Genomic DNA, 25,804 nt, shown 5'->3' with positions numbered 1-25,804 from the left:
AATTATAGAATATATAATGTCTTCTAAGAAGATGATGCTGTCGACACTGTCAGGAGGAAATGACTTTATTTAGATTTTCTGTCCAAGAGTGATGATCGTTTTGCTTTGATCCATCTACATTCTCTTTCCTGGTTCCTCCTACGATCAAGGGTAAATGAACTGAGTTTTGCTGTGGCCAAGAGCTGGCTGAGATTCAAGGTGCAAGCTTTAGGCAGGGAACAGATCTTTTCTTTGACACTAACTGGCTTCTACAGGGATGGGGCTTGTGACTTGACTTCTTCAAAGCAGTTCTCCAGCCCTCTGAGCTAACTGGCAGGGGATGGTAAACATTTTATAGCCCTAAAGTGTCTTAGGCACGGTATGGGATGTATAGCCTAAAAGTCTATGCTCACACATAATGATAAATCCCAGGAAAGTAGTTTGCCAGTTCCAATCATAAAACCTTCTCTTAATAGTTATAGCATAAGTCTGGAAAAATCTTAGAAATGTCATTTGATTTACCTTTCTACCTCCTTATAGAAATGAGTCATGCCAGGAAGGCTTCTATGACTCTAAGCTTTCACTTATCCTTCTCAAATCCAAACCTCCAATGAAACATAGCAGAAATAAATGCAAGTATGATCCATTGGCCTGTGTAGAAAGCATTTTTAAAAAGTCCGCTTGTGGAGCCTTAGTGAGATTAGGGTGTACTTACATGCACCTCTTATTAGTGACATATTCTTAGGTTGTTCTAAGAAAGGAAACAACTCAAGCAGATTATCAGGAGCTGTCATGCAATAGAGGTGCAGGACCAGGTTGTTCTAAAGAGGAAGAAGCAGGCTCAGTGTAGCATCTAAATCTGATGGTGTAGACTTGCTTGTAATTGTACTTGGGGCAGGTAATTGTCACTGTACAAATAATACTGCTTTTGCCAAAGATGTTATTAAACAAGCCTAAGTATTTTCACTGAGCTATTCATGTCATTCTCAACATTTAATTAGAACTTTCCCTATTTTTCCTCATCTATTCAAGAATTTTGTCAAAATCTTCTGTACATTAAAATCATGATGTTAAGGTAGCACTGTGTTTCATGGAATTGGTTTGAATGCTAATTTACTAGATTCACCCTAATCTAGATGGCCAGTCATAGATACCATGGCATTTCATGATATTAATAGTGTTTTGTGACAAATTTGAATCCTTCAGTATTTATGGAATGCTGAAATTTTGTTTTCACTAGATTTTTTCTTTATAACCTGGGTGATAGATTTTATACTCTTTTGGTTAGTGGCTCACACTTGGAAAATCATGCTGAATTTATTTGTAATCTTTTTCTTTTTTGAAGTACTATTTATATGAAAAGATGTTCTAAACCTGCAACCTGGATTTATTGTTCCCAGCAGCTACAACCTCCAATGTTGACCTGCTGCAAACTCTTATTGTCAGATATAAGAAAGAATGCCTTTTTGAACATCATTACTTATCCCATTGTATCAAAAACATAATGTTCATATCTTATTTTTATTTTTTAAGTTTTAACATGGAAAACACTCTCCTAGCTAAAATAAACCAAAAAAATTTATAGTTAACCATCTAAAGGAATACATATTGCTTATTATTTCTAACTATAGTTGTGATGCTTCCACATGTGACTTGCTAGATGCAGTCACTCATCAGACATCCAGATATTTATTTTTCCATTATCATTTATTAGACACATACAATGGGCCAGGAACTGAGGATGCAGAAGTGAATAGAATAGTCATGGTACTTGCACTTCATGGAACTTACAGTCTATGCAGAAGACATATTAGTGTGATTTATCTTCCAAAGCTAACGTACAAGGTGTTATGAGAGTAAAGATGTGACAGTCAGGTGGAGAACTGAAGATTGAGTAGGATTTACTTAGAAGGCTAAAGGACATTGCAGGCAGAAAAAAATACCTTGTGAGAAGGCCTAGTGGAGGGAAAGAATATGATCTATCAGAGGATGTGAGAGATGAGCAAGGAAGATTTGCTCAATGGCTATTCTTGGCTTCTCTTCAACTTTCTGCTTCCCTATAGTCCTGTAGAGTCTTACAAAAAAAAAAAATCTCATTACAGCAGGGAACTGAACAGCTCCATAAAACATAAAGATATGAAGTAAACAAGGAGGATTCTGGAATGTTGGTGGTGACAAAGTTTTTAATCTCTCTGAATTCTCTCTGCAAGACATCTAGAGTACAAACCCCAAAACTCAGTGACAATATCTAATTAAAATTAGGTGACAAGTTATTTCCATGAACCCCCAAAATGAGTGAGTATAGAGATGGGCCTTCCAAAGCAACTGTGTAGGAGGAAGCAGAGGGAAGCAACTAGATGTCTGATGGACCAGAAAAATTCCCAAATTACTGACAGATATTCACTGGAAAGTGCAGTAGGGCAACTTGAGAATGGTAATTAAATCTGGGAGGGGATTTTGACATTCCACTATAGCTGAATACAAGAGGTCTATAGTAAGGAGTTGGAATAGTCTGAGCACCATGAACTCTAAAATCTTACTAAATTCCCTTCCATGATAAAGCTTCCTTCTGAGAAAAAGATCCTATGTTGAGCATTACAGGGACAAAGGAAAAACGTCTAGATGAAAGTAAAGGAGAAGGACTGGGAGGTCTTAGAATGTTATTGCCCATAATTTTGAAATATAGCTTAAAACCATAACTTATAAAAGGTTTCTGAATCACATCTCCCTTTAATAGTTAAGAAAACACATTTTATATAAAGATAAGCAACATACAAATGATTAAGTTTTAGTCTCATAGTTAATTTATAAAAGAGAAAGAAAAAATAGTGAAATAGCACACCTACAGAAAATACATCATTGATAGAAGGATATGCCCCTAAAAGATGAAAAATATATTTTTTTCTGTTTCTAACTTCTATTTTCTACTTATAGCTACTTCTAATGAATCCAGAAGACTTTGGTACAATATATGAAAGAATAACTTACATAAGAAGCAGAAACTCAAAAATGGGATGACATACTCAGAAAAGAAAAAAAAATTAAAAATAATTAGAAAATGAAAACTAAATTAGAAGAAATACAAGATCAAATAAGCATAACAAATAATGCCTTTGGATGACTACAGGATGAAAGGGAGGAAAATTTAAATGTCAAAAAAAAAAAAAAAGAGAAAGAGATAGGGGACCTTCAAGGTGGCCTGAGGAGTAAGATGTGATCACCTTCCCCTCCAAAAATACATCAAAAATACATCTACACGTGGAACAGCTCCTACAGAACACCTACTGAATGCTGGCTGAAGACCTCAGACTTCCCAAAAGGCAAGAAACTCCCCACGTACCTGGGTGGGGCAAAAGAAAAAACAGACACAAAAGAATAGGGACGGGACCTGCACATCTGGGAGGGAGCTATGAAGGAAGAAAAGTTTCTACACACTAGGAAGCCCCTTCACTAGCAGAGACAGGGGGTGGGTGGGAGGGAAGCTTCAGAACCATGGAGGAGAGCACAGCAATGGGGGTGCAGAGGGCAAAGTGGAGAGATTCCTCCACAGAGGATCGGTGCTGACCAGCACTCACCAGCCCGAGAGGCTTGTCTGCTCACCTGCCGGGGTGGGCAGGGGCTGGGAGCTGAGGTTCGGGCTTTGGAGGTCAGATCCCAGGGAGAGGACTGGGGTTGGCTGCGTGAACACAGCCTGAAGGGGGCTCGTGTGCCACAGCTAGCTGGGAGGGAGTCCGAGAAAACATCTGGAACCGCCTAAGGGTCAAGAGACCATTGTTTTGGGGTGTGTGAGGTGAGGGCATTCCTTCCCCGAGTGCCCACAGAAGGCAGAGCACTGCCTAAACGAGCTCCAGTGATGGGTGCGAGATGCTGCTATCAGCGCGGACACCAGAGACGGGCATGAAACGCGAAGGTTGCTGCTGCAGCCACCAAGAATCCTGTGTGCAAGCACAGGTCACTATGCACACCTCCCCACCTGGGAGCCTGTGCAGCCCACCCCTGCCAGGGTCCCGTGATTCAGGGACAACTTCCCTGGGAGAACACACAGCGCGCCTCATGCTGTTGCAATATCATGTTGGCCTCTGCTGCCGCAGGCTCGCCCCGCATTCTGTACCCTTCCCTCCCCACTGGCCTGAGTAAGCCAGAGCCCCCAAATCAGGTGGTCCTTTAACCTTCTCCTGTCTGGGCGAAGAAGATATGCCAGAGGGCAACCTACATGCAGAGGCAGGGCCAAATCCAAAGCTGAACTTCCAGAGCTGTGCGAACAAAGAAGAGAGAGGGAAATCTCTCCCAGCAGCCTCAGAAGCAGGGGATTAAATCTCTACAATCAACTTGAGGTACCCTACAACTGTGGAATACCTGAACAGACAACAAATCATCCCAAAATTGAGGTGGTGGACTTTGGGAGCAACTGTAGACTTGGGGTTTGCTTTCTGCATCTAATTTGTTTCTGGTTTTATGTTTATCTTAGTTTAGTATTTAGAGCTTATTATCATGGGTAGATTTATTTATTGATTTGGTTGCTCTCTTCCTTTTATATATATATATATATATATATATATATATATGTATATATTTTTCCTTTTTCTCTTTTTGTGAATGTGTATCTGTATGCTTCTTTGTGTGATTTTGTCTGTGTAGGTTTGCTTTTACCATTTGTCCTAAGGTTATGTCTGTCTGTTTCTTTTAGTATAGTTTCTAGCACTTGTTATCATTGATGGATTTGTTTATTGGTTTGGTTGCTCTCTTTTTAAACTTACTTTTTCATTTTTACAATTTTAATTATATAATTTTTAATTTTAATAACTTTATTTATTTTATTATTTTTTCTTTCTTTTTTTCCCTCACTTTTGTTCTGAGCCCTGTGGCTGAGAGGGTCTTGGTGCTCCAGCCAGGTGTCAGGTCTGAACCTCTGAGGTGGGAGAGCAGACTCCAGGACATTGGATCACCAGAGACCTCCCAGCCCCATGTAATATCAATCGGCAAGAGCTCTCCCAGAGATCTCCATCTCAATGCAAAGACCCAGCTCCAATCAACCATCAGCAAGCTACAGTGCTGGACACCCCATGCCAAACAACTAGCAAGACAGGAACACAACCTGACCCATTAGCAGAGAGGCTGCCTAAAATCATACTAAGTTCACAGACACCACAAAACACACCACCGGGCACAGTCCTGCCCACCAGAAAGACAAGATCCAGCCTCATTCACCAGAACACAGGCACTAACTAGTCCCCTCCACCAGGAAGCCTACACAACCCACTGAACCAACCTTACCCACTGAGGGCAGACACCAAAAACAATGGGAACTACAAACCTGCAACCTGCCAAAAGTAGACCCAAACACAGTAAGTTAAGCAAAATGAGAAGACAGAGAAACAAATAGCAGATGAAGGAGCAAGGTAAAAACCCACCAGACCAAACAAATGAAGAGGAAATAGGCAGTCTACCTGAAAAGAAAGAGTATTACAAGAGACAAAGAAGGACACTACATAATGATCAAGGGATCAATCCAAGAAGAAGATATAACAATTGTAAATATTTATGCACCCAACATAGGAGCACCTCACTACATAAGGCAAATACTAACAGCCATAAAAGGGGAAATCTACAGTAACACAATAAGAGTAGGGGACTTTAACACCCCATGTTCACCAATGGACAGATCATTCAAAATGAAAATAAATAAGGAAACACAAGCTTTAAATGACACATTAAACAAGATGCACTTAATTGATATTTATAAGACATTCCATCCCAAAACAACAGAATAAACTTTCTTCTCAAGTGCTCATGGAACATTCTCCAGGATAGATCATATCTTGGGTCACAAATCAAGTCTTGGTAAACTTAAGAAAATTGAAATCATATCAAGTGTCTTTTCTGACCACAACACTATAAGATTAGATATGAATTAGAGGAAAAAATACACACACGGAAGCTAAAAAATACGTTACTAAATAACCAAGAGATCACTGAAGAAATCGAAGAGGAAATCAAAAAATACCTAGAAACAAATGACAATGAAAACATGATGACACAAAACCCATGGGATGCTGCAAAAGCAGTCTAAGAGGGAAGTTTATAGCAATAAAATTTTACCTAAAGAAAGAAGAAACACCTCAAATAAACAACCTAAACTTACACCTAAAGCAAATAGAGAAAGAAGAACAGAAAAAATCCAAAGTAGCAGAAGGAAAGAAATCATAAAGACCAGATCGAAATAAATGAAAAAGAAATGAAGGAAACCATACTAAAGATCAATAAAACTAAAAGCTAGTTCTTTAAGAAGATAAATGAAATTGATAAACCATTAGCCAGACTTATCAACAAAAAAAGGGAGAAGACTCAAATCAATAGAATTAGACACGAAAAAGGTGAAATAACAACTGACACTGCAGAAATACAAAGAATCATGAGAGATTACTATAAGCAATGATATGCCAATAAAATGGACAGCCTGGAAGAAATGGACAAATTCGCAGAAAAACACAACCTTCTGAGACTGAACCCAGAAGAAATAGAAAATATAAACAGACGAATCACAAGCACTGAAATTGAAACTGTGATTAAAAATCTTCCAACAAACAAAAGTCCAGGACCAGAGGCTGCACAGATGAATTCTATCAAACATTTAGAGAAGAGCTAACACCTATCCTTCTCAAACTCTTCCAAAATATAGCAGAGGGAGGAACACTCCCAAACTCATTCTACGAGGCCACCATCACCCTGATACCAAAGCCAGACAAAGATGTCACAAAAAAAGAAAACTACAGACCAATATCACTGATGAATATAGATGCTAAAATCCTCCACAAAATACTAGCAAAGAGAATCCAACAGCCCATTAAAAGGATCATACAGCATAATCAAGTGGGGTATATCCCAGGAATGCAAGAATTCTTCAATATACACAAATCAATCAATGTGATAAACCATATTAGCAAATTGAAGGGTAAAAAACATATGATCTTCTCAATAGATGTAGAAAAAGCTTTTGACAAAGTTCAACACCCATTTATGATAAAAACCCTCCAGAAAGTAGGCATAGGGGGAACTTACCTCAATGTAATAAAGACCATATATGACAAACCCATAGCTAACATCGTTCTTAATGGTAAAAAACTGAAAACATTTCCACTAAGACCAGGAGCAAGACAAGGTTGCTCACTCTCACCATTATTATTCAACATAGGTTTGGAAGTTTTAGAGACAGCAACCAGAGAAGAAAAAGAAATAAAAGGAATCCAAATTGGAAAAGAAGAAGCAAAAGTGTCACTCTTTGCAGATGACATAATACTATACATAGAGAATCCTAAAAATGCTACCAGAGAACTACTAGAGCTACTCAATGAATTTGGTAAAGTAGCAGGATACAAAATTAATGCACAGAACTCTCTTCCATTCCTAAACACTAATGATGAAAATTCTGAAAGAGAAATTAAGGAAACACTACCATTTACCATTGCAACAAAAAGAACAAAATACCTAGGAATAAACCTACCTAAGGAGGTAAAAGACCTGTACTCTGAAAACTATAAGACACTGATGAAAGAAATCAAAGATAACACAAACAGATGGAGAGATATACCATGTTCTTGGATTGGAAAAATCAACAATGTGAAAATGACTATACTACTCAAAGCAATCTACAGAGTCAATGCAATCCCTATCAAACTACCAATGGCATTTTTCACAGAGCTAGAACAAAAAATTTTACAGTTTGTATGGAAACACAAAAGACACTGAATAGCTAAAGCAACTTTGAGAAAGAAAAATGGAGCTGGAGGAATCAGGCTCCCAGACTTTAGACTATACTACAAAGCTACAGTAATCAATACAGTACAGTACTGGCACAAAAACAGAAGTATAGATCAATGGAACAGGATAGAAAGCCCAGAGATAAACCCACACACATATGGTCACCTTATCTTAGATAAGGGAGGCAAGAGTATACAATGGAGAAAAGACAGCCTCTTCAATAAGTGGTGCTGGAAAAATTGGACAGCTACATTCAAAAAAAGAATGAAATTAGAACACTCTTTAACACCATACAGAAAAATAAACTCAAAATTTATTAAAGACCTAAATGTAAGGCCAGACACTATCAGACTCTCAGAGGAAAACATAGGCAGAACACTCTATGACATAAATCACAACAAGATCCTTTTTGACCCACCTCCTAGGGTAATGGAAATAAAAGCAAAAATAAAGAAATGGGACCTAATGAAACGTAAAAGCTTTTGCACAGCAAAGGATACCATAAACAAGATGAAAAGACAACCCTCAGAATGGGAAATAATATTTACAAATGAAGGAACTGACAAAGGATTAGTCACCAAAATATATAGGCAGCTCATGCAGCTCAATATCAAACAAACCAGCAACGCAATCCTAAAATGGGCAGAAGACCTAAATAAACATTTCTGTCAAGAAGATATACAGATTGCCAACAAACACATGAAAATATGCTCAACACCACCAATCATTAGAGAAATGCAAATTAAAACTACAATGAGGTATCACCTCATACCAGTCAGGATGGCCATCCTCAAAATGTCTATAAACAATAAATGCTGGAGAGGGTGTGGAGAAAAGGGAACCTTGCTGCACTGTTGGTGGGAATGTAAACTGATACAGCCACTATGCAGAACAGTATGGAGGTTCCTTAAAAAACTAAAAATAGAACTACCATACAACCCAGCAATCCCATTACTGGGTATATACCGTGAGAAAACCATAATTCAAAAAGAGTCATGTATCACAATGTTCATTGCAGCACTATTTACAGTAGACAGGACATGGAAACAACCTTTGTGTCCATCGACAGATGAATGGATAAAGAAGATGCACATATATACAATGGAATATTACTCAGCCATAAATAGAAACAAAGCTGAGTTATTTGTAGTGAGGTGGATGGACCTAGAGTCTGTCATACAGAGTGAAGTAAGTCAGAAAGAGAAAAATAAATACTGTATGCTAACACATATATATAGATTATAAAAATAAATGGTTCTGAAGAACCTAGAGGCAGGACACAAATAAAGACACAGATGTAGAGAATGGCCTTGAGGACACGGGGAGGGGGAAGGGTAAGCTAGGATGAAGTGAGAGTGACATGAACATATGTACACTGGAAAATGTAAAATAGATAGTTAGTGGGGAGCAGCAGCATTACAGTGGGAGATTAGCTTGGTGCTTTATGACCACCTAGAGGGTGGGATAGGGAGGGTGGGACAGAGATGCAAGTGGGAGGGGATATGAGGGTATATGTATATATATATAGCTGATTCACTTTGTTATACAGCAGAAACTAACACACCATTTTAAAGTAATTATACTCCAATAGAGATGTTAAAAAAAAGAGAGATCTGTATCAAATCACCCATTATATTTTTCACAGAACTAGAATAAATTATCCTAAAATTTATATGGAACTATAAAAGACCCAGAATTGCCAAAGCAATCCTAAGGAAAAATAACAAAGCAGGAGGCAAAACCTTCCTACACTCAGACAATACTACAAAGCTACAGTAATCAAAACAATGTGGTATTGTCACAGAAACATACATATGCATAAATTTTACAGAACAGAGAGCCCCGAAAAAAACCCACACTCCTACGGTCAATTAATCTTCAACAAAGGAGGGAAGAATATAAAATGGGAGAAAGACTCAAAGCAAGTGGTGCTGGGGAAGTTGAACAGGAGTATGTAAATCAATGAAGTTACAATACATCCTCACACCATACACAAAAATAAACTCAAAATGGCATAAGATATGACACCATAAAACTCCTAGAAGAGATCATAGGGAAAACATTCTCTGACATAAATCATATCAATGTTTTCTTAGGTCAGTCTTCCAAGGCAATAGAAATAAAAACAAAAATAAAGAAATGGGACCTAATCAAACTCACAAGCTTTTGCACAGCAAAGGAAACCATAAACGAAACAAAAAGGCAACCTACGGAATGGGAAATAATATTTTCAAATCACGACCCACAAGGGCTTAATTTCCAAATTATACAAATGACTCATACAATTCAACAACAAAAAAGCAAACAACCCAATCAGAAAATGGGCAGAGGCCTAAATAGACATTTCTCCAAAGAAGATGTACAGATGGCCAAGAGGCACATGAAAAGCTGCTGAACACCCTTAATTATTAGAGAAATGCAAATCAAAACTACAATGAGGTATCACCTCATGCCAGTCAGAATGGGCATCATCAGAAAATCTACAAACAATAAATGCTGGAGAGGGTGTGGAGAAAAGGGAGCCCTCCTACACTGTTGGTGGGAATGTACACTGGTGCAGCCACTATGGAAAACAGTATGGAGGTTTCTTAGAAAACTAAAAGTAGAATTACCATATGATCCAGCAATCCCACTCCTGGGCATATATCCGGACCAAACTATAATTCAAAAAGTTACATGCCCCCCTATGTTCATGTTGGCACTGTTCACAATAGCCAAGACATGGAAACAACCTTAATGTCCACTGACAGATGAATGGATAAAGAAGATGTGGTACATATATACAATGGAATACTATTCAGCCATAAAAAAGAACAAAATAGTGCCATTTGCAGCAACATGGATGCAACTAGAGATTATCATACTAAGTAAAGTAAGTCAGAAAGAGAAAGACAAATACCGTATGATATCACTTATATGTGGATTCTGAAATATGGCAGAAATGAACTTATATATGAAACAGAAACAGAGTCACAGACATAGAGAACAGACTTGTATAATTACCTGGCAGGGAAGATACCATGATCATGAGAAGAGACTTGTGGCTGCCAAGGGGGAGGGGGTTGGAGGAAGGATGGATTGGAAGTTTGGGGTAAGGAGATGCAAACTATTACATATAGAATGGATTAACAATGAGGTCCTACTGTATAGGACAGGAAACTATATTCAATATCTGGGATAAACCATAATGGAAAAGAATATAAAAAAGTATATATGTGTATTACTGAGTCACTTTGCTGTATAGCAGAAATTAACACAACATTCTAAATCAGCTATACTTCAATTTAAAAAATTTTTAAAAAAGGTAAGAACATTTGAGAGAAAGTAACAAATTAAGAGGATAGGCAAAGATGGTTTAACATATACATAATAGGTGTCCTCAAGAGAAGAAACTCAAAGTAAAGAACAGAACAAATACTAAAATCTACAACTCAAAAGAATTCTTGAAATTAAAAAAATGAGCTTCGAAACTGCACACTGAAAGATCAACCCATATACTCCCTGAAAAAGTTACCCCAGAGCAACCAACATGAAGAAATAGTCTATAAAATTTTTGGTCTTTAAAGAAAATAAAATCTTTTGAGAATCTAGGTAAAAATATCAAATTATTTATAAGGAAAAGAAAATTAGATTACCAATAAAACCATACTGACATCTTAGAGATGCTGTGAGACAAGAATTTGATATTTAGCCAAGCTGATTTTCAAGTATAAAGGTCTTAAGTTGCTTTCAATATGCAAGAATTCAGAGAGTATTGTTCCCATGAGTTCTTCCTGAGGAATTTATGAGAGAATGGGCTTCAGGCAAGCGAAGTGAATAGAAATACATTGACATAGCACTGGTGCTGATTAATAAATTTATGTTTACAAATAGAACTGATTGTAGGTAAGGAAAAAAGATATCAGAAAACTAAAAAGTTGGGAAACCAAACTGTAGTGCTAAGGAAGTCACACTTGGGTGCTAATACTTTAAACTAGAAAACCATGTAAGTGAATATGATAGTGAATACCTTAAAGTTCAGGGGCACTATTACATGTGGGGAGAAAAGAGAGGTTTGTGATTGGTTAGGACTTGTGGATGGGCTGTAGAGGGGCTGGCAATGTTCCATTTCTTGACCATTTCTTGACCTTAAATGGTATTTAAGGGTGTTTGCCTTAGTAATTCTTTAAGCTATACATTTGTTTTATGTGATTTTTCTGTATCTATATTCTACCATGAGAAGTATTTTTTGAAAATTTATTTTTAAAGGTTAATAATACCCCCAACAATAAAAATGAAGACAGGTAATGATAGAAAGATGGCAGCTGCCTCTAAAAACATAAAGAAAAATGTTACAGCAATTTGCTCCAAAGTTCCAAAGGCCTTCATTAGGAAAAACTTAGAATGTAGTACATTGCAAAAAAAAACACAAAACTATAAGATTTCCACATTTACCATATTTAATAGTTTTTCGGGGGGTGAAAGGAAAACTGTGCTTAATTTATTTCTTCAGAACAAGAATTGGATGCTAGTTTAGATTATTAATGTGAAACATTAAAATATAAACTTTAGAAGCAAGAAAAACTACAATCCTGCAGCCTGTGGAATCAAAACTACAATGAGGTATCACCTCACACCAGTTAGAATGGGCATCATCAGAAAATCTACAAACAACAAATGCTGGAGAGGGTGTGGAGAAGAGGAAACCCTCTTGCACTGTTGGTGGGAATGTAAATTGATACAGCCACTATGGAGAACAGTATGGAGTTTCCTTAAAAAACTAAAAAGAGAATTACCATATGATCCAGCAATCCCACTACTGTGCATATACCCAGAGAAAACCATAATTCAAAAAGAGACATGCACCCCAATGTTCATTGCAGCACTATTTACAATAGCCAGGTCATGGAAGCAACCTAAATGCCCATCGACAGACGAATGGATAAAGAAGATGTGGTACATATATACAATGGAATATTAGTCAGCCATAAAAAGGAACGAAATTGGGTCATTTGTTGAGACATGGATGGATCTAGAGACTGTCATACAGAGTGAAGCATGTCAGAAAGAGAAAAACAAATATTTTAACGCCTATATGTGGAACCTAGAAAAATGGTACAGATGAACCGGTTTGCAGGGCAGAAATTGAGACACAGATCTAGAGAACAAACATATGGACACTGAGGGGAGAAAGTGGCGGGGTGGTTGTGGTGGTGGTGTGATATATTGGGTGATTGGAATTGACATGTATACACTGATGTATATAAAATTGATGACTAAAATTAATAAGAACGTGCTGTATAAAAAATAATAAAATAAAATTTAAAAAATTTTAAAAAAAGAAAAATAAATACAAACTTTATCTTCTCTTGTGACAAGTGATCTGTTTGTCAACTGTCATTTTCCCTTTGCATAAACAGTTGGCTATAATTTGAATTTAATAGAGGGGAAGGGAATGAATAGTCTGGTACTGTCATTATGGTTTAGTTTGAGAACTTTCCACATAATCCTGTCAAATTATACCCTTGCATCTGGACTAGCAGTATGAGTTGAAGACACATTTGATAGTCAACAATTATTATGGCATTAGGGATTATGGGAAAATGTTAATATCAACAAACCACCGCAGTGGTGTGTTGTAAAGGAAAGATCACAGACTGTTGAGTCAAGTAAACCACAGTTTGCAGCTGATTCTTCTGCCTCAGTTTCTTTACTTTTAAAATGGGGATAATGATTCTTATCAAAATCGTCAAGATTCAAGATCATGATGGTAAAGCATGGAGCTCAATACTTAGCACATAAAAAGTGCTTAATAGAAAATTATTTTCTCCCATCTCAATAACAGCAGCTGCCTGTCTTGGCTGCACAGAGTATAACCAAAGAGGTAATGGGGATCAGAGGGCTTGTGGAAAAGCAACTGCCTTAGTAGGGTAGCCTGTAAATTTCCTCAAGTGATTTCTAGAGGAGCATGAGATACAGAAATTATTTTTCCTTTCATTCATGAGATGACCTCATACTCAAGTGTTTTTGGTTGGCAGCTACTTTACCGTGAAACCCAAGATAACAAACGGAACTCCAGAGACTGGCTCTTGGCTGATAACGTAAACTGGGATTCACAATGGCCGAAAGAACACAGCTTGTTACTCTGCTTGGGAAACCCTAATACTCAGGAGAATACACGTTTTAAAGCTCCCCCAACCCAATCCTCAAATACTGTGATCAGTACTAAATCTAAAACAGCTCATTAAGAAATTTCAGGGTAGATTTTTCACAAAGTAGGATGAAATTACAACTCAATTCAGAACTCAGACAAGTTTTCTTCCCAAGTCTGAATTGCTTCTAGGTTAGTTTTTATTTTATAGCCATTTTTATTCAAGAAGGGCTGTGTGGTTTTCTCAAGCAATTGCTTGGCTAGAAACTTCAGCAAAATGGGTAAACTTGTTTTTTCTTCCCCTCTTCAGTCCCCACACTTCACAAATGTTTTCTAGTAACATGTATATCAAGCAAGTAGCTGTTTCAAAGTCAGATTTGGAGGAAGTACTAATGGTAGGAGCAATTTCTAAGGGGCCAGATGCCAAAGAATAATCATATTTTTCACTCATACATCCTCAATCTCTAATACAAGCTAATGTGTGAAGTGCTGCTGGGCTGGCTTACAGAAATGCTAGCAGAAATCCAGTGAATGCTGGAAAGGAGATATGTTTGTTCTCCCCAGAGGCTATTTCAATAATGTTAATTTTTAACTGGCTTGGCTGGTGCATTTGACAAACAGCCCAATAGAAACATTTGCTGTTTGACATTATTTTATTCATCTCATGAAGCCTGCATGCAAGGTACTCACGCAGATGCAAAACTCAGCAGTAATAGTAACATTTTTAGATTTTTTCCAGCAAATTTTCATCCAAAGGCCTCAAAGGGCATGATAGGTAGTAAAACACTCCTTTAGAAAGAGAAACAAGGCCTCAGTAGAGGAGAATCATAGAACTCTGGGAAACTAAAAGTTTAGACCAACTTCTCACCTACAAATAGCTGGTGGTGAAGCCATGATTAAGCTCTGCTTCCCTACTGGTCCCATGGGCAGCTCTCTGGGTAGTAAGGCAATACAGATGCTCTGGGGCATTGGGTCCTCAATTCTTCCCTAAACTTTATGGAAGGAAGTGTTTCAAAGTATTTATTTATTTTCCACTACAATTTGTGGCCTTATAAGTTTTATTTAGCATTTACATATCTTTCATGCTGTCTCCACAAGATAAAATTTGACTACCACCAAGATTCATAAATTTCTTTGCTTTTACACCTATTCCTCATTGTCTCTCATCATCTTTATTTTATTCCTGATGTTAGTGTTTCAGAAAAATATATTTTTTAATTTTCACCTGATTATTCTTCTTAGTCTAATCCTTGTTACATGTGTTACTGCATCTTGCTTGTGCTAGAAAATAAAATATTCTTAGAGAGAAGAAAGAAGAAGAAAGAACTGAACTTCTGGGCTCTGATCTGGAAAAGAGGAGTTTTGCTAGCTAAGGTTGAAATTTGTATTTTTCTTCCTCTTGACTTTCTGATGAGTTGTTCATGAGGTTAATTTTCTAAGGATTGATAAATGTCGACAATGCTAAGAAAGAATTTTTGATGTCTTAATCAAATGGAATTTCTCAATATCATAGCATACATTCCCTTTCATTAACATTTCCTGAGAGATAAGTGTGTGTGAGACACCAAGCTAGTATTGAGCAGGCCACTGTTTCTGCCTGCAAAGAGCTCAATATGACGGTGGCAATGGCAATGAGATACACATGCCTTATTTTCAAAGGTTATCCTGGCTAGTAGTCACAAGAAAGGTAACTAGTTAATACACAATATTAATGGTAAACACTAAAAAATACGATGTCGAACCCTCCTCTCCCACCCCATCTCTGTGTCACACACACACACACAAGTATATATAAATAGTAATACCCTGACCACACCAGTTAATTTAGTTGTCCAACTAATTAGAGAAGAAATTCTCAGGTTATGCTTTTGCCTTTTTAGGGAAGAGCATGTGAACTTCTCATTGTTGTCTTAATTACAGTCTCAAAATATGATGACTAGCAAATATTACTACAACCCAGCAAACTAACAGTAGTGGTATCTTACAACACAGTAGTTTATTTTCTTTCACACTGTATGCATTATCCCTAAAAGTGGAATCTTCCACAAGAAACAGAAATTGCCTAACTAGATATTAGGAATATATGGGAGAGAAGGGAATTTCCACCCCTCTTTCTGGATGGGCGGTTCAGAATGCAAAACTGGCTCCTAGGATGAGTAGTAAAGTACTTATTTTGTTTTCTTGTAATGCCTGGGCATGGGGATGTGGCGCTGGTAGTGATCTCACAGAGCTGAGGCTGGGAGAGGGGTTCTCTCCCTTAAAACTGCAGAGGCTACCAGATCAAGGGAGGATGTAGCAGGGATGGTGGTTGGAACACAGGAGGAGAAAGATTAATAGGTCAAGCAACTAGGGCACGAAAGGCCAAAAAGCAACCAAAATCAGAGGAGGACTTGGAACATGTTGTTTGTAGACAGGATAAAGGAGATGGAAAAGCGAGGGAGATGCATGCAAGAAAGAAGGTGTTAAGTTGGAAGGGAGGAAAGCAACCTGAGCAACGTGAGAAAGGAGCTATGGCTGTAGTTGTTCCCCACCAACTCTCTTTGGTGGATAAGATGGTTTGCATCTAGGGCTTCCCTGGTGGCGCAGTGGTTGAGAGTCTGCCTGCCACTGCAGGGGACATGGGTTCGTGCCCCGGTCCGGGAAGATCACACATGCCGCGGAATGGCTGGGCCCGTGAGCCATGGCCGCTGAGCCTGCGCGTCCGGAGCCTGTGCTCCACAACGGGAGAGGCCACAACGGTGAGAGGCCCGCATACCGCAAAAAAAAAAAAAAAAAAAAAAAAAAAATGGTTTGCATCTAAGTTGGGCTAGCTGGAGATGGGGAGGAGAAGTATAGAATTATATAGTCGTAATCAAATGTGTATGTAGTAATGTCACACCTGTTTATACAGTGGTAGCCTGTGTAAGTTCGAGGAGTCTGGCTTCATTCTCTCTAGCTGCCATATTGATAGTTGAATATCACCCCATCTTCACCTTGCTTTCACCAGGCTGGGAGAGTATCACCCTTGAGCTATGTGCTACCTTTTAATTACTGTTGGCATGTATTGACTATCTTTTTCCCTCATTTATAATGCCAAAAGTCCAGGGGTACTTTACAGTTTTTTCCTTGGTTTTATGGAATATTTATTGTTCCAGATTATCTATATGAAGTCAAATCAACTCTTTATATTCACCCATATACAGCAATCACCAAAGATAGTTTTGCATAAAGTAGAAACCCAGATCTAGTTCAGAACAAAATGCCTGGCATGGTGCCTTGCATGTGGTAAAGTATTCAAGGAATGGTTCTTGTATGGATGAGTAAGACGACAATACCACTGACCAGGACATTCTCTTTCATTGACAGTGACTGTACTTTCTTTAAGATTTACTCTGTGGGATGCATTGTCAAATGCATTATTCTAACTTGCATTCAGTCATTGAAGATGGCAGTGGAGTGTAGTTTACAATGACTATTTCCCATTGGGTTAAATTATGTCATAAAATTCAGATATTTTGTTCAATAAAGAAAGAAATGATCCAGAAAGCTATTTTCATTCCTTTTGTGAGGGTGGGGTGTGGTCAGGGACATGGGATGAGGCTTTTGGCCTCATTCTGTAAAAACTACATTGTTCCAAGTCAAAGGTTTAAATCCTCCTGAAAAGGTCATCTTTTTACATACTGCTCCACATGTATATGTATTTGACAAAATTGACAATGGGGGTTTCTTTACCAACTCTTATTCTTTTCTCCCAGGAAAGATTTCATCATTAAGGCAGTAAGGTTACTGAGCATTTCATATGGCTGCATGAAAAAATATTGCCTAGATGATGCACTGTCAAAAAATGTCAAGTATCTGAGAAAATACAGCTGTGGAAAATGATGTAAACATATATCCTCAAAGCTATTGCCATTTTGATAGGTGGACATAATTTTATAACATGAAATGCTCTAATAATTATTGCATTCGTCAGCTGCTTTATAGTCTTTTAAAAACTCGGTGTGAATTTATTCATTATATATTTATTCCTTGCCTACCCTATGCTAAAAATACAGAAAGTTCTGGAATCTACTGTTTTTGTTTATCCAACCAACAATCTAACAATGTAGATGACAGCCAAAACCCCAAAATAGACATTATAATTCTCACTTTAGACCCACACAGTTTAAATTCTCTAAACTAGTAACCCTATTTGAATGGAAAAGTACTAGGTTAGTTTCCCAAGGCAAGCACATGTGAAGTAGCATCAAGTTATTATTGTTTTTGGCAGCTAAGCAAGAGCGGAAACCAGGCTCCTTGAAAAATCTACCCGGAAAGCAAAGTTTACCTTTAACATTCCCCACTTTGCTTTCTCTGTCTCTTTCTTATTTCTGGCATTATTATTATTGCCTTCATTATTTATTGCCTTCATTTATTCTTTCTGTTCACTCAATCACCAACCAGTTATTTTTCAAACAAGAGTAAGGCCAGGGCTTCCCTGGTGGCGCAGTGGTTGAGAATCTGCCTGCCAATGCAGGGACACGGATTAGAGCCCTGGTCTGGGAAGATCCCACATGCCGTGGAGCAACTGGGCCCGTGAGCCACAACTACTTAGCCTGTACGTCTGGAGCCTGTGCTCCACAACAAGAGAGGCCGCGACAGTGAGAGGCCTGCGTACCGCGATGAAGAGTGGCCCCCACTTGCCGCAACTAGAGAAAGCCCTCGCACAGAAACGAAGATAAAACACAGCCAAAAATAAATAAATAAATAAATAAATAAATAAATAAATAAAAAGAGTAAGGCCAGTGGAGAAACAAAGATATGAAAGGGAGAGACCCTGTCTAAGGCAGCTACTGATTCTGTTCTAAAGTCACGTCCAGGCATTACCACAGTACAAAGAAGAACGTGACAAGTGCCATTTAGTCTACATAATTGTGAGAGTTCAGAGGATGTAAAGAAACCAAGCTCCACACCTCCTGTGACCTGCCTTCTCTTGAACTACCCTTCCTCTCAACCAGAAGATTATGACCTTTGCTGCAAATGAGCATCTCCTGAAGTGTTTCTAAAATTCCTGATACCCAGGCCAAATCCAAGTCCTGTTAAAAAAAAAAATTTCTGGAGATGGGACCCAGATGTCAGTATTTTTTAAATTGGTTATTCCACTGTGCAGCCTAGGTTGAGAAACATTGTCCTAAATATCTCCCTTTTTTTAAAATCTCATGTTACCCTGACTTCAGTATAGAAAAGGCAAGTAACTTCGGGGAAAATATTCACTTTTCTCATTCTGTTGACAAAATCCCCCCAAACAAGTAAGCAAACAAACAAAATCAAAGCTACTACAACAACAACAACAACAAAACTGTTCTCTTCGTTAAGTTCTTGAGGTAGGGAATTCGAAATTACCAAAAAAAAAAAAAAATTAAAAATTAAAAAAAGAGATCTTGGCAATTATTGGTGGAAGAAGCAGTAAGGTGGAAAGAAAGGCATTTTCTGGAGTGTAGTATAGTTTGAGAGATTTAGGGAAGAAATGTGATCAACTGCTGAAGGTGAAATTGTGTAGATAAACTCTGTGGTCAGATGCAAAGATCTGGGACAAAGGGAATGGAAGAGTAGTAGGAAGTCTGATTTGTTTTGACAACAAACCTTTAGTATTCATTCCAACAAATTTCACAATATTAGATCAGTGGCCAAATTATTAAGACTTTTTTAGGATTTGTAACAACAAAACAAAATAAAACACAAGTTATAAATCAGGACTAAGAATCTGACCCTTAATGTGATGGATGGGGGTGGAAATTAGGGAGCCATAACAAAGAGCCCCAAATTTGGGCACTGTAATGAAACTGTGAAATGTGTTGGCCTCAGTGCAAAAAGTCTGTTGTCAGCAAATAAAAATGAAGTAAAAAGAACTTAGAAGATATTTGAAGTGTTCTGTTTACCTCCAGTGCCCTAAGGCATCTTTTCAATGTGCTTCCTTCATACTATGATTGATAGTGAGGTAGATTAGAAAGCCCAGGGATGGGACAGACACAGATTCCAACTCTGGTTCCTTGTTTACTATCTGTGGAAACTTGGGTTTATACTTTAATTCTCTGGGCTTCAGCTTCCTCATTAGTGAACTCAGGGATAATATCTATTCCAGAAAGTTGTGAAAAATAGAGAGAAAATAATACAGTTGGGGCTCTTAATAATTTCAAAACTCTTCCTCTTTCCTTTGTCTGTTGTTGCTGCTGTAATCTGTTAAAGCAGCTTAAATTCTTACAGATGTAGGGGAGATAAAAATTTTGTATGACACAAACTCGCTAATGGTAAAAGTTTGTTCTTGGGATGGGGGTGGGGACTGGGTCATCCAAGCCTAAACATGATAGAGTCTTCTACCATGAATAAACATGCTCAAATCATTGAAGGCAAGTGACTGAATATTTTTGACCTTCTGTTTACCTACAGATGAGGTCTTACTCTAGATTAACAAACCTAAGGGCAAAGTCAAAGGCTAGCAGGTCTCTTGCAGGTCTGAGGTGGGAGTTGGGGGCAGAATTCGTGAAATTGGAGAGTGAGAATATGCTGTCTTCCGGGCTCAGCCTTTTCTTACCTCCAGCAGGTTGCTGGCAAGCAGGGGTTTAAGCTCAGTTGTTGCTACATTTGATTTTTCAAGAAAAGTCAGCTCCATATTTAATGTAAAATCTTCCAGTTTTTAAGTGTTGATCCCATTTTTTTTCAATATTATGTGAGCCAAACAAAACACATCTGAATACTGCCCGTGTGCTACCAGTTTGCAAACTTTGCATTTTGCAGGTCCTTTTCACTTTTAGTGCCCTCTACTCTGAGCCCAAGAATAAGTGTCTCCATCGCAAATGACAGGCTCACCCTAAAGATTAGAAATACAGTCATACCCCCACTTCCAGGTAGTGTTTCCTGTTGCTAGTGTTTTCTTTATCCGTAATTAATGTTACCTCCCAGGCAATTCTTATGCAAACAGCCTCTTGTTCCAAAGTTAAAATCAATTGTATTTCCTGTTACTTGTTAAAGTGCGTAGACTTAATTTTCTGCATGTTAGCTTTATTTAAAACATCTGGTGGCTCGTTTCATTTCCCCAGGGCCCAACCTAATTTTGTGCCAACTCTTGGGAGGTAAAACTTTAATGAACGTTCACATTTGTAAAGCTGAATATTTTTAAAAAGCCTTAGAGAAACAGTCTTCTATCCCACTTGGTATGGACTGAATTGTGTCCTCCCCAAATTCATATGATGAAACACTAACCTTCAATGTGACTACATTCGGAGAAAGGGCCTTTAAGGAGGTGATTAGGGTTAAATGACATCTTTTTTTTTTTTTTTTTTTGACCAGGGATTGAACCCAGGCCCTCTCCAGTGAGAGCGTGGAGTCCTAACCACTGGACTGCCAGGGAGTTCCCGATTACATGAAATCTTAAGGGCAGGGCCCTAATCCAGTAGGACTGGTGTCCTTATAAGAAGAGGAAGAGATACCAGGAGTGCTGGTACCCTGAGGAAAGGCCATGTGAAGATACAGTGAGAAAGTGGCCAACTGCAAGTCAGGAAGAGAGCGCTCCCCAAGAACCAACCCTGCCAGCACCTTGATCTTGGACTTCTGGCCTTCAGAACTGTGAGGAAATAAACTTGTATTGTTTAAGCCACCCAGTCTACGGTATTCTGTTGTGCGGCCCTAGCAAACTAATCCTCAACCTTTAACTATCCTGTCTTTGGCGTCTGACGTCATTCTCAGAGAAATTCCACTTTTAGATTCTCATCTGACTTCCTGTCAAGACATTGTGGAAATTTCTATATCATCAATCAAAAGAGTCCCTGTCTGGAAAGTATATCAAACCCTATATATGATGGCAGAACACCAGCTATTGGGTGACTTACCCATAAAATGTGAGATAAAGGAAACCAATCCTTTTCCCAAGTTTTAAAACTTCTCCTCGTTTGTCAGATGCTCCTGTGAGTCGCACTATGCCGACTTTCTTGAGCCTGGAGAGCCACCTGTATGCATGTTCATCATCTTTTAAAACATCTTCAAAATCCAGAGTAGGTAGCTGGAACTCTGAGCCCCAGTACTGACATTCTGTGAATTAAGAAAAAGAAGAAACCAGATGGGATTGCACTGTTTTTAACATACAATGAGAACCTCAGAGAAGGGACTAGTTCATGGAAGCTGACCTTTGTTCTATCATGGAATTGATTAAATTTCAGTCATATTAGAAATGCCTAAGTTACCAGCTCTTCTTCCCTGGACCCAAGCCAGTCTACTCTATGCTTTCTGCCTACAGCTGTGGAAGACCCATGACAGGTATTCACTATAGCACATTTGCCAAGAGAATGTTGTTTAGCTTGTGATGGCTCTTGATACATAGGTCCTTAGGGCTTCTTTGCCTGGACATTGCTTAGAAATAGCCTTGAAATAGTGTGTATTTTAACAGCTAAGTTATATTGTTCAATTCCAAATAGAGATAAAATCAGAATCATGTGCTAGAACAGCGTATGCCTATCCCTGGGGGTCGGGGTGAGAAGTGTTTGCCATGGTAGGAATTGCTCCTTCTTCCTCTTGTTTTACCTGATAAGAAGCTTTCTCTAGGGTCAGCTTGTTCACAGGAGTCAGCAAAAGCTGTCCATGGGGAGGAAAAGATGAAAGCTGTGCTCATGGCACGCACAAACACTTTGGTGACAATACCACATGAGATAAAGTCAAATGCCTTTCTTTGTTTTCTGATTCCTCATGATTTATGGCTCATAAAAATGTTTACTTGAAAAAACAGAAAGGAAAACAAATGTAGAAAATAATTTGCTTACAAACCAGGCTCTCTCAAAGGAAGTAGAACATGGAGGAAACATAATTTTGCCAAGGAAAATAACTCAGATATTAACAATTGCATTCAGCAAAGACCACTCTAGCTAATCCACTTGATTTCTTCATTTTGGCGGAAAGAATTTACCTTAGGAAGGCAAGCCTTCCTAACAAGTGACAGAATGAGGTCTTATGATCTCAAAATCATCCTGTGCAATGCCTCCCTTTTCTAACTGGGAAATAGATGTCATGTTACAGAAAACAACCCCAGAGCCTCCAGTTTAAGACAAAAGATTGGGTCAGTGTTCCGTTGTAGTAGTTGTAGATTGGGAATCATTTCTTCTTTGATGTCAGCATGGCTGTTTCTGCAGAACCAAGGATGTCTCAGGAGTCAGATGTTGGTTTAGTAGTAGCAAAGATACTTACAGGTGCAGGAAGCCACTTCCTGATCTCCCATCAGCGAGTTGCATGAGGACATTCACAGAGATGAGCAGGTGTGTGTCGGGGCGGGGAGAGGGGGGGAGAACTAATCAGATTATAAACACATATACTGCCAAAGTTTGCATAATATTGCATAATGCATGATGAGGCAGAATTTTCAGGGCCTAAATTGCAAACTCTAAATGAGTCCTCCCTAGTGGTTGCATTCATTATTTTGGACAATGTTAATATTCTTCAGTATTGAATACATTCCAGGTGACTTACTGTATCTTCTCAGGAAGTCAAGTTTATATTCAGCCACTGGTTCCTAATTTTTGTTTTAACTCTTCTCTTTGTGGGACTAACCGTAACTGAAAGAACTATAGCCGTTCCTGTTCCTTTTTTTTTCAGTGTTTCTTATCAAGTGCTTTTAGAGAAAAACCTTAGAATTTACTATTAAACCAAGTCAGCTTGGCAAAGAGAAGCAGCTCAGCACATGGGCCAGAGCAAGTTGGCTAAAGCGATAACAATGGGGTGTGAAGAGTTTGGGATATAATCATAATCTTTTTGGAGGGTGGATGGTGTAAAATACATATTTTACCATGTCGTGAGACACAGTGATAGGCAGTAGGTTTTCAGGAACTCATAGTCTATGGGAGACTTGGACACGGAAACTGACAATTAATATGGTAGATGCTATAGTTGAAGTACGTTCAGGATACCATGGAGATATCAGATCTTCTGATCCCTTACCTAATGCTCCTTCTACGATGCCAGCTGCTCTTTTATATGCATGAAGTTCCTCAGGTCTGTCCCTCATGCCTCAACTATTTCTTCTGAAGTCAAAGTTGGTTTTATGGGCTCAGCGCGGTTCTGCTGCACCACTCTGCTCTCTAACAAGAGTTGGCTTTATATGAAAGAGCTTTTGTTCAAAGAGGCAATCTATTTGACTTTGTTTTGAATATTGGATTATATGGTTGTTTGCTTTGCCACTCCCATTTGCCCTTCGCATTTACAGTCTCCAGATTGTAATATCTGGTACTAATCAAAAAGGTCTGTGAAAAGAAGGTGATAAATATCATCAATATTACTTATTGGCTACCACGCTAGAAAAGTCATTTGGCTTCCAGTGAAGAGAAAAATTTCCTAGGCAAAATATCATTGTTAACGACATAATAAATCACTATCTCCTCTTTCCAAAGCTTACACCTAAGTAGACTACACCCAGAAACTTAAAAAATATTGAAAACAGCTTTAAGCTTGTTGAGCCCCAAATGAAAGTTATAGGTCCATAGCACATTAGAGGTAGATGAGAGGTGGAGACTCATCTTGCATTTTCACATTGGCTTTAGGATTTCCCATCACCATGGGTTCTTATTATTGAATAAAAAGATCATCTAGACTACAGTGGAGGATTCTCCTAGTTCTTGGGCACTGTGATGATCTGGCCAAGGGCAAATTTTTCATTCCTGTGTAGACTGTTAGATGGATTAGCTACGATCTACATGGCCATCTATAGCAATGTGTTGTCTTTATTACAAAGGGTTAAGTCATTAATTGATGAGCCTTTGTTATAATATTTAAAAGAAAAAATTTGTTGTCCTATTGAGAGCAAACCAGCCTGGAGAGATAGTATGGTCTAGACTGCAATATTGTCAAATAGAACAGATGAAGGAAATATTCTCTCTCTGTACCATCCAGTATCATAGCTACTAATAACATGTGCCTATCGAGACTTGGCATATGGCTAGTGGAACGAAGGAACTAAATTTTTTCCTTCATTTAATTCAAACTGATTTAAATTTAAACTTAAGTAGCCGCATATCACTGGTACTGTATGAAACAGGACATGAACAGAATAAAGAACAGGGAGCTAAAGGGGCCTGGGTTTGAGTCATTGTCTTGCTTCTTACCAGTTTGTTTCCTTATTTTTTCTCTGATCCTCCAGATAAGTACGGTTATAAAATAACCGTACTTATATTTACCTTGCAGGTCATATGTTGACCATGCAATGAGATTATGCAAGGAGCTTGGTACAGTGCCTGGCACATAGTAGACTAACAATAATAATATAATAGTTAATATTTGCTGAATACTTTCTAGGTGTCAGGTACAGTGCTAGGTGCTCTCCATACCTTATTTCTTTTAATGTCCATAAAAAATATATGCGATAGATGCTTTCAGTATTCCCATGTTACAGAGAAGGGAACAGAGATCCAAGTCTTTCAGCTAATGATTTGCAGAGCTAGTTAGGCCAATTCAGGTGACTAATTCCAAAGTCTGTAATTTCAACAACTACACAGAAAATAAACATTTAATGCCTTGAAATACTGTTGTTACATGTATTCTTAAGTCCTATGTCTGAATGTCCACGGCTTATTCTATCCCTTACAAAGGAAATCTACTTTCTAGATGAAAAAGAAAGCAGGGCAAGTTACAATTAGGAACACTCTGTCTGGACATGTTCAAGCATGAGTGTTTAAAGATAAACCTTGGCTCCCAGTCAGGATTTTAAATGCAGAAAAGGCTTTATGACTAGGCACAGCTCTTTGACAGCATTGTTATTCATTGCTTTTGTGAAATGAACCAAGGCTTAAAAATCAGCTAGCTTCGTTTTTTAAATTTATGCCAGTATATGTCAGTGATCCATGCCAGTCTGGTTTTACTTAAGGCCTTTATCACTTTCCAGAGAGTTTTGGTGACTGTGTAGCAGGGAAATGTAATAAATAGAGATGGAAAAAACACTTTCACAAG

The 25,804-nt window shown here is 38.3% G+C and overlaps 1 protein-coding gene across 2 annotated transcripts in view; it reads right to left on the bottom strand.

Moving 5' to 3' along the window:
- The window catches only part of BBOX1 (gamma-butyrobetaine hydroxylase 1), a 77,606-nt gene that overhangs the window by 29,486 nt on the left and 22,316 nt on the right, over window positions 1-25,804 (bottom strand). For both annotated transcript variants that reach the window (XM_060018624.1, XM_060018623.1), the window contains one exon: window positions 21,712-21,910. In XM_060018624.1, the coding sequence (XP_059874607.1) occupies window positions 21,712-21,910 (199 nt within the window). The remainder of the gene's footprint in view (window positions 1-21,711; window positions 21,911-25,804) is intronic.

This window comes from Delphinus delphis, chromosome 8 (assembly GCF_949987515.2).
Source record: "Delphinus delphis chromosome 8, mDelDel1.2, whole genome shotgun sequence".
Classification (NCBI taxonomy): domain Eukaryota; kingdom Metazoa; phylum Chordata; class Mammalia; order Artiodactyla; family Delphinidae; genus Delphinus; species Delphinus delphis.
The sequence above is the reverse complement of the archived record's forward strand: the minus strand, read 5'-3'. Positions and strand labels throughout refer to the sequence as shown.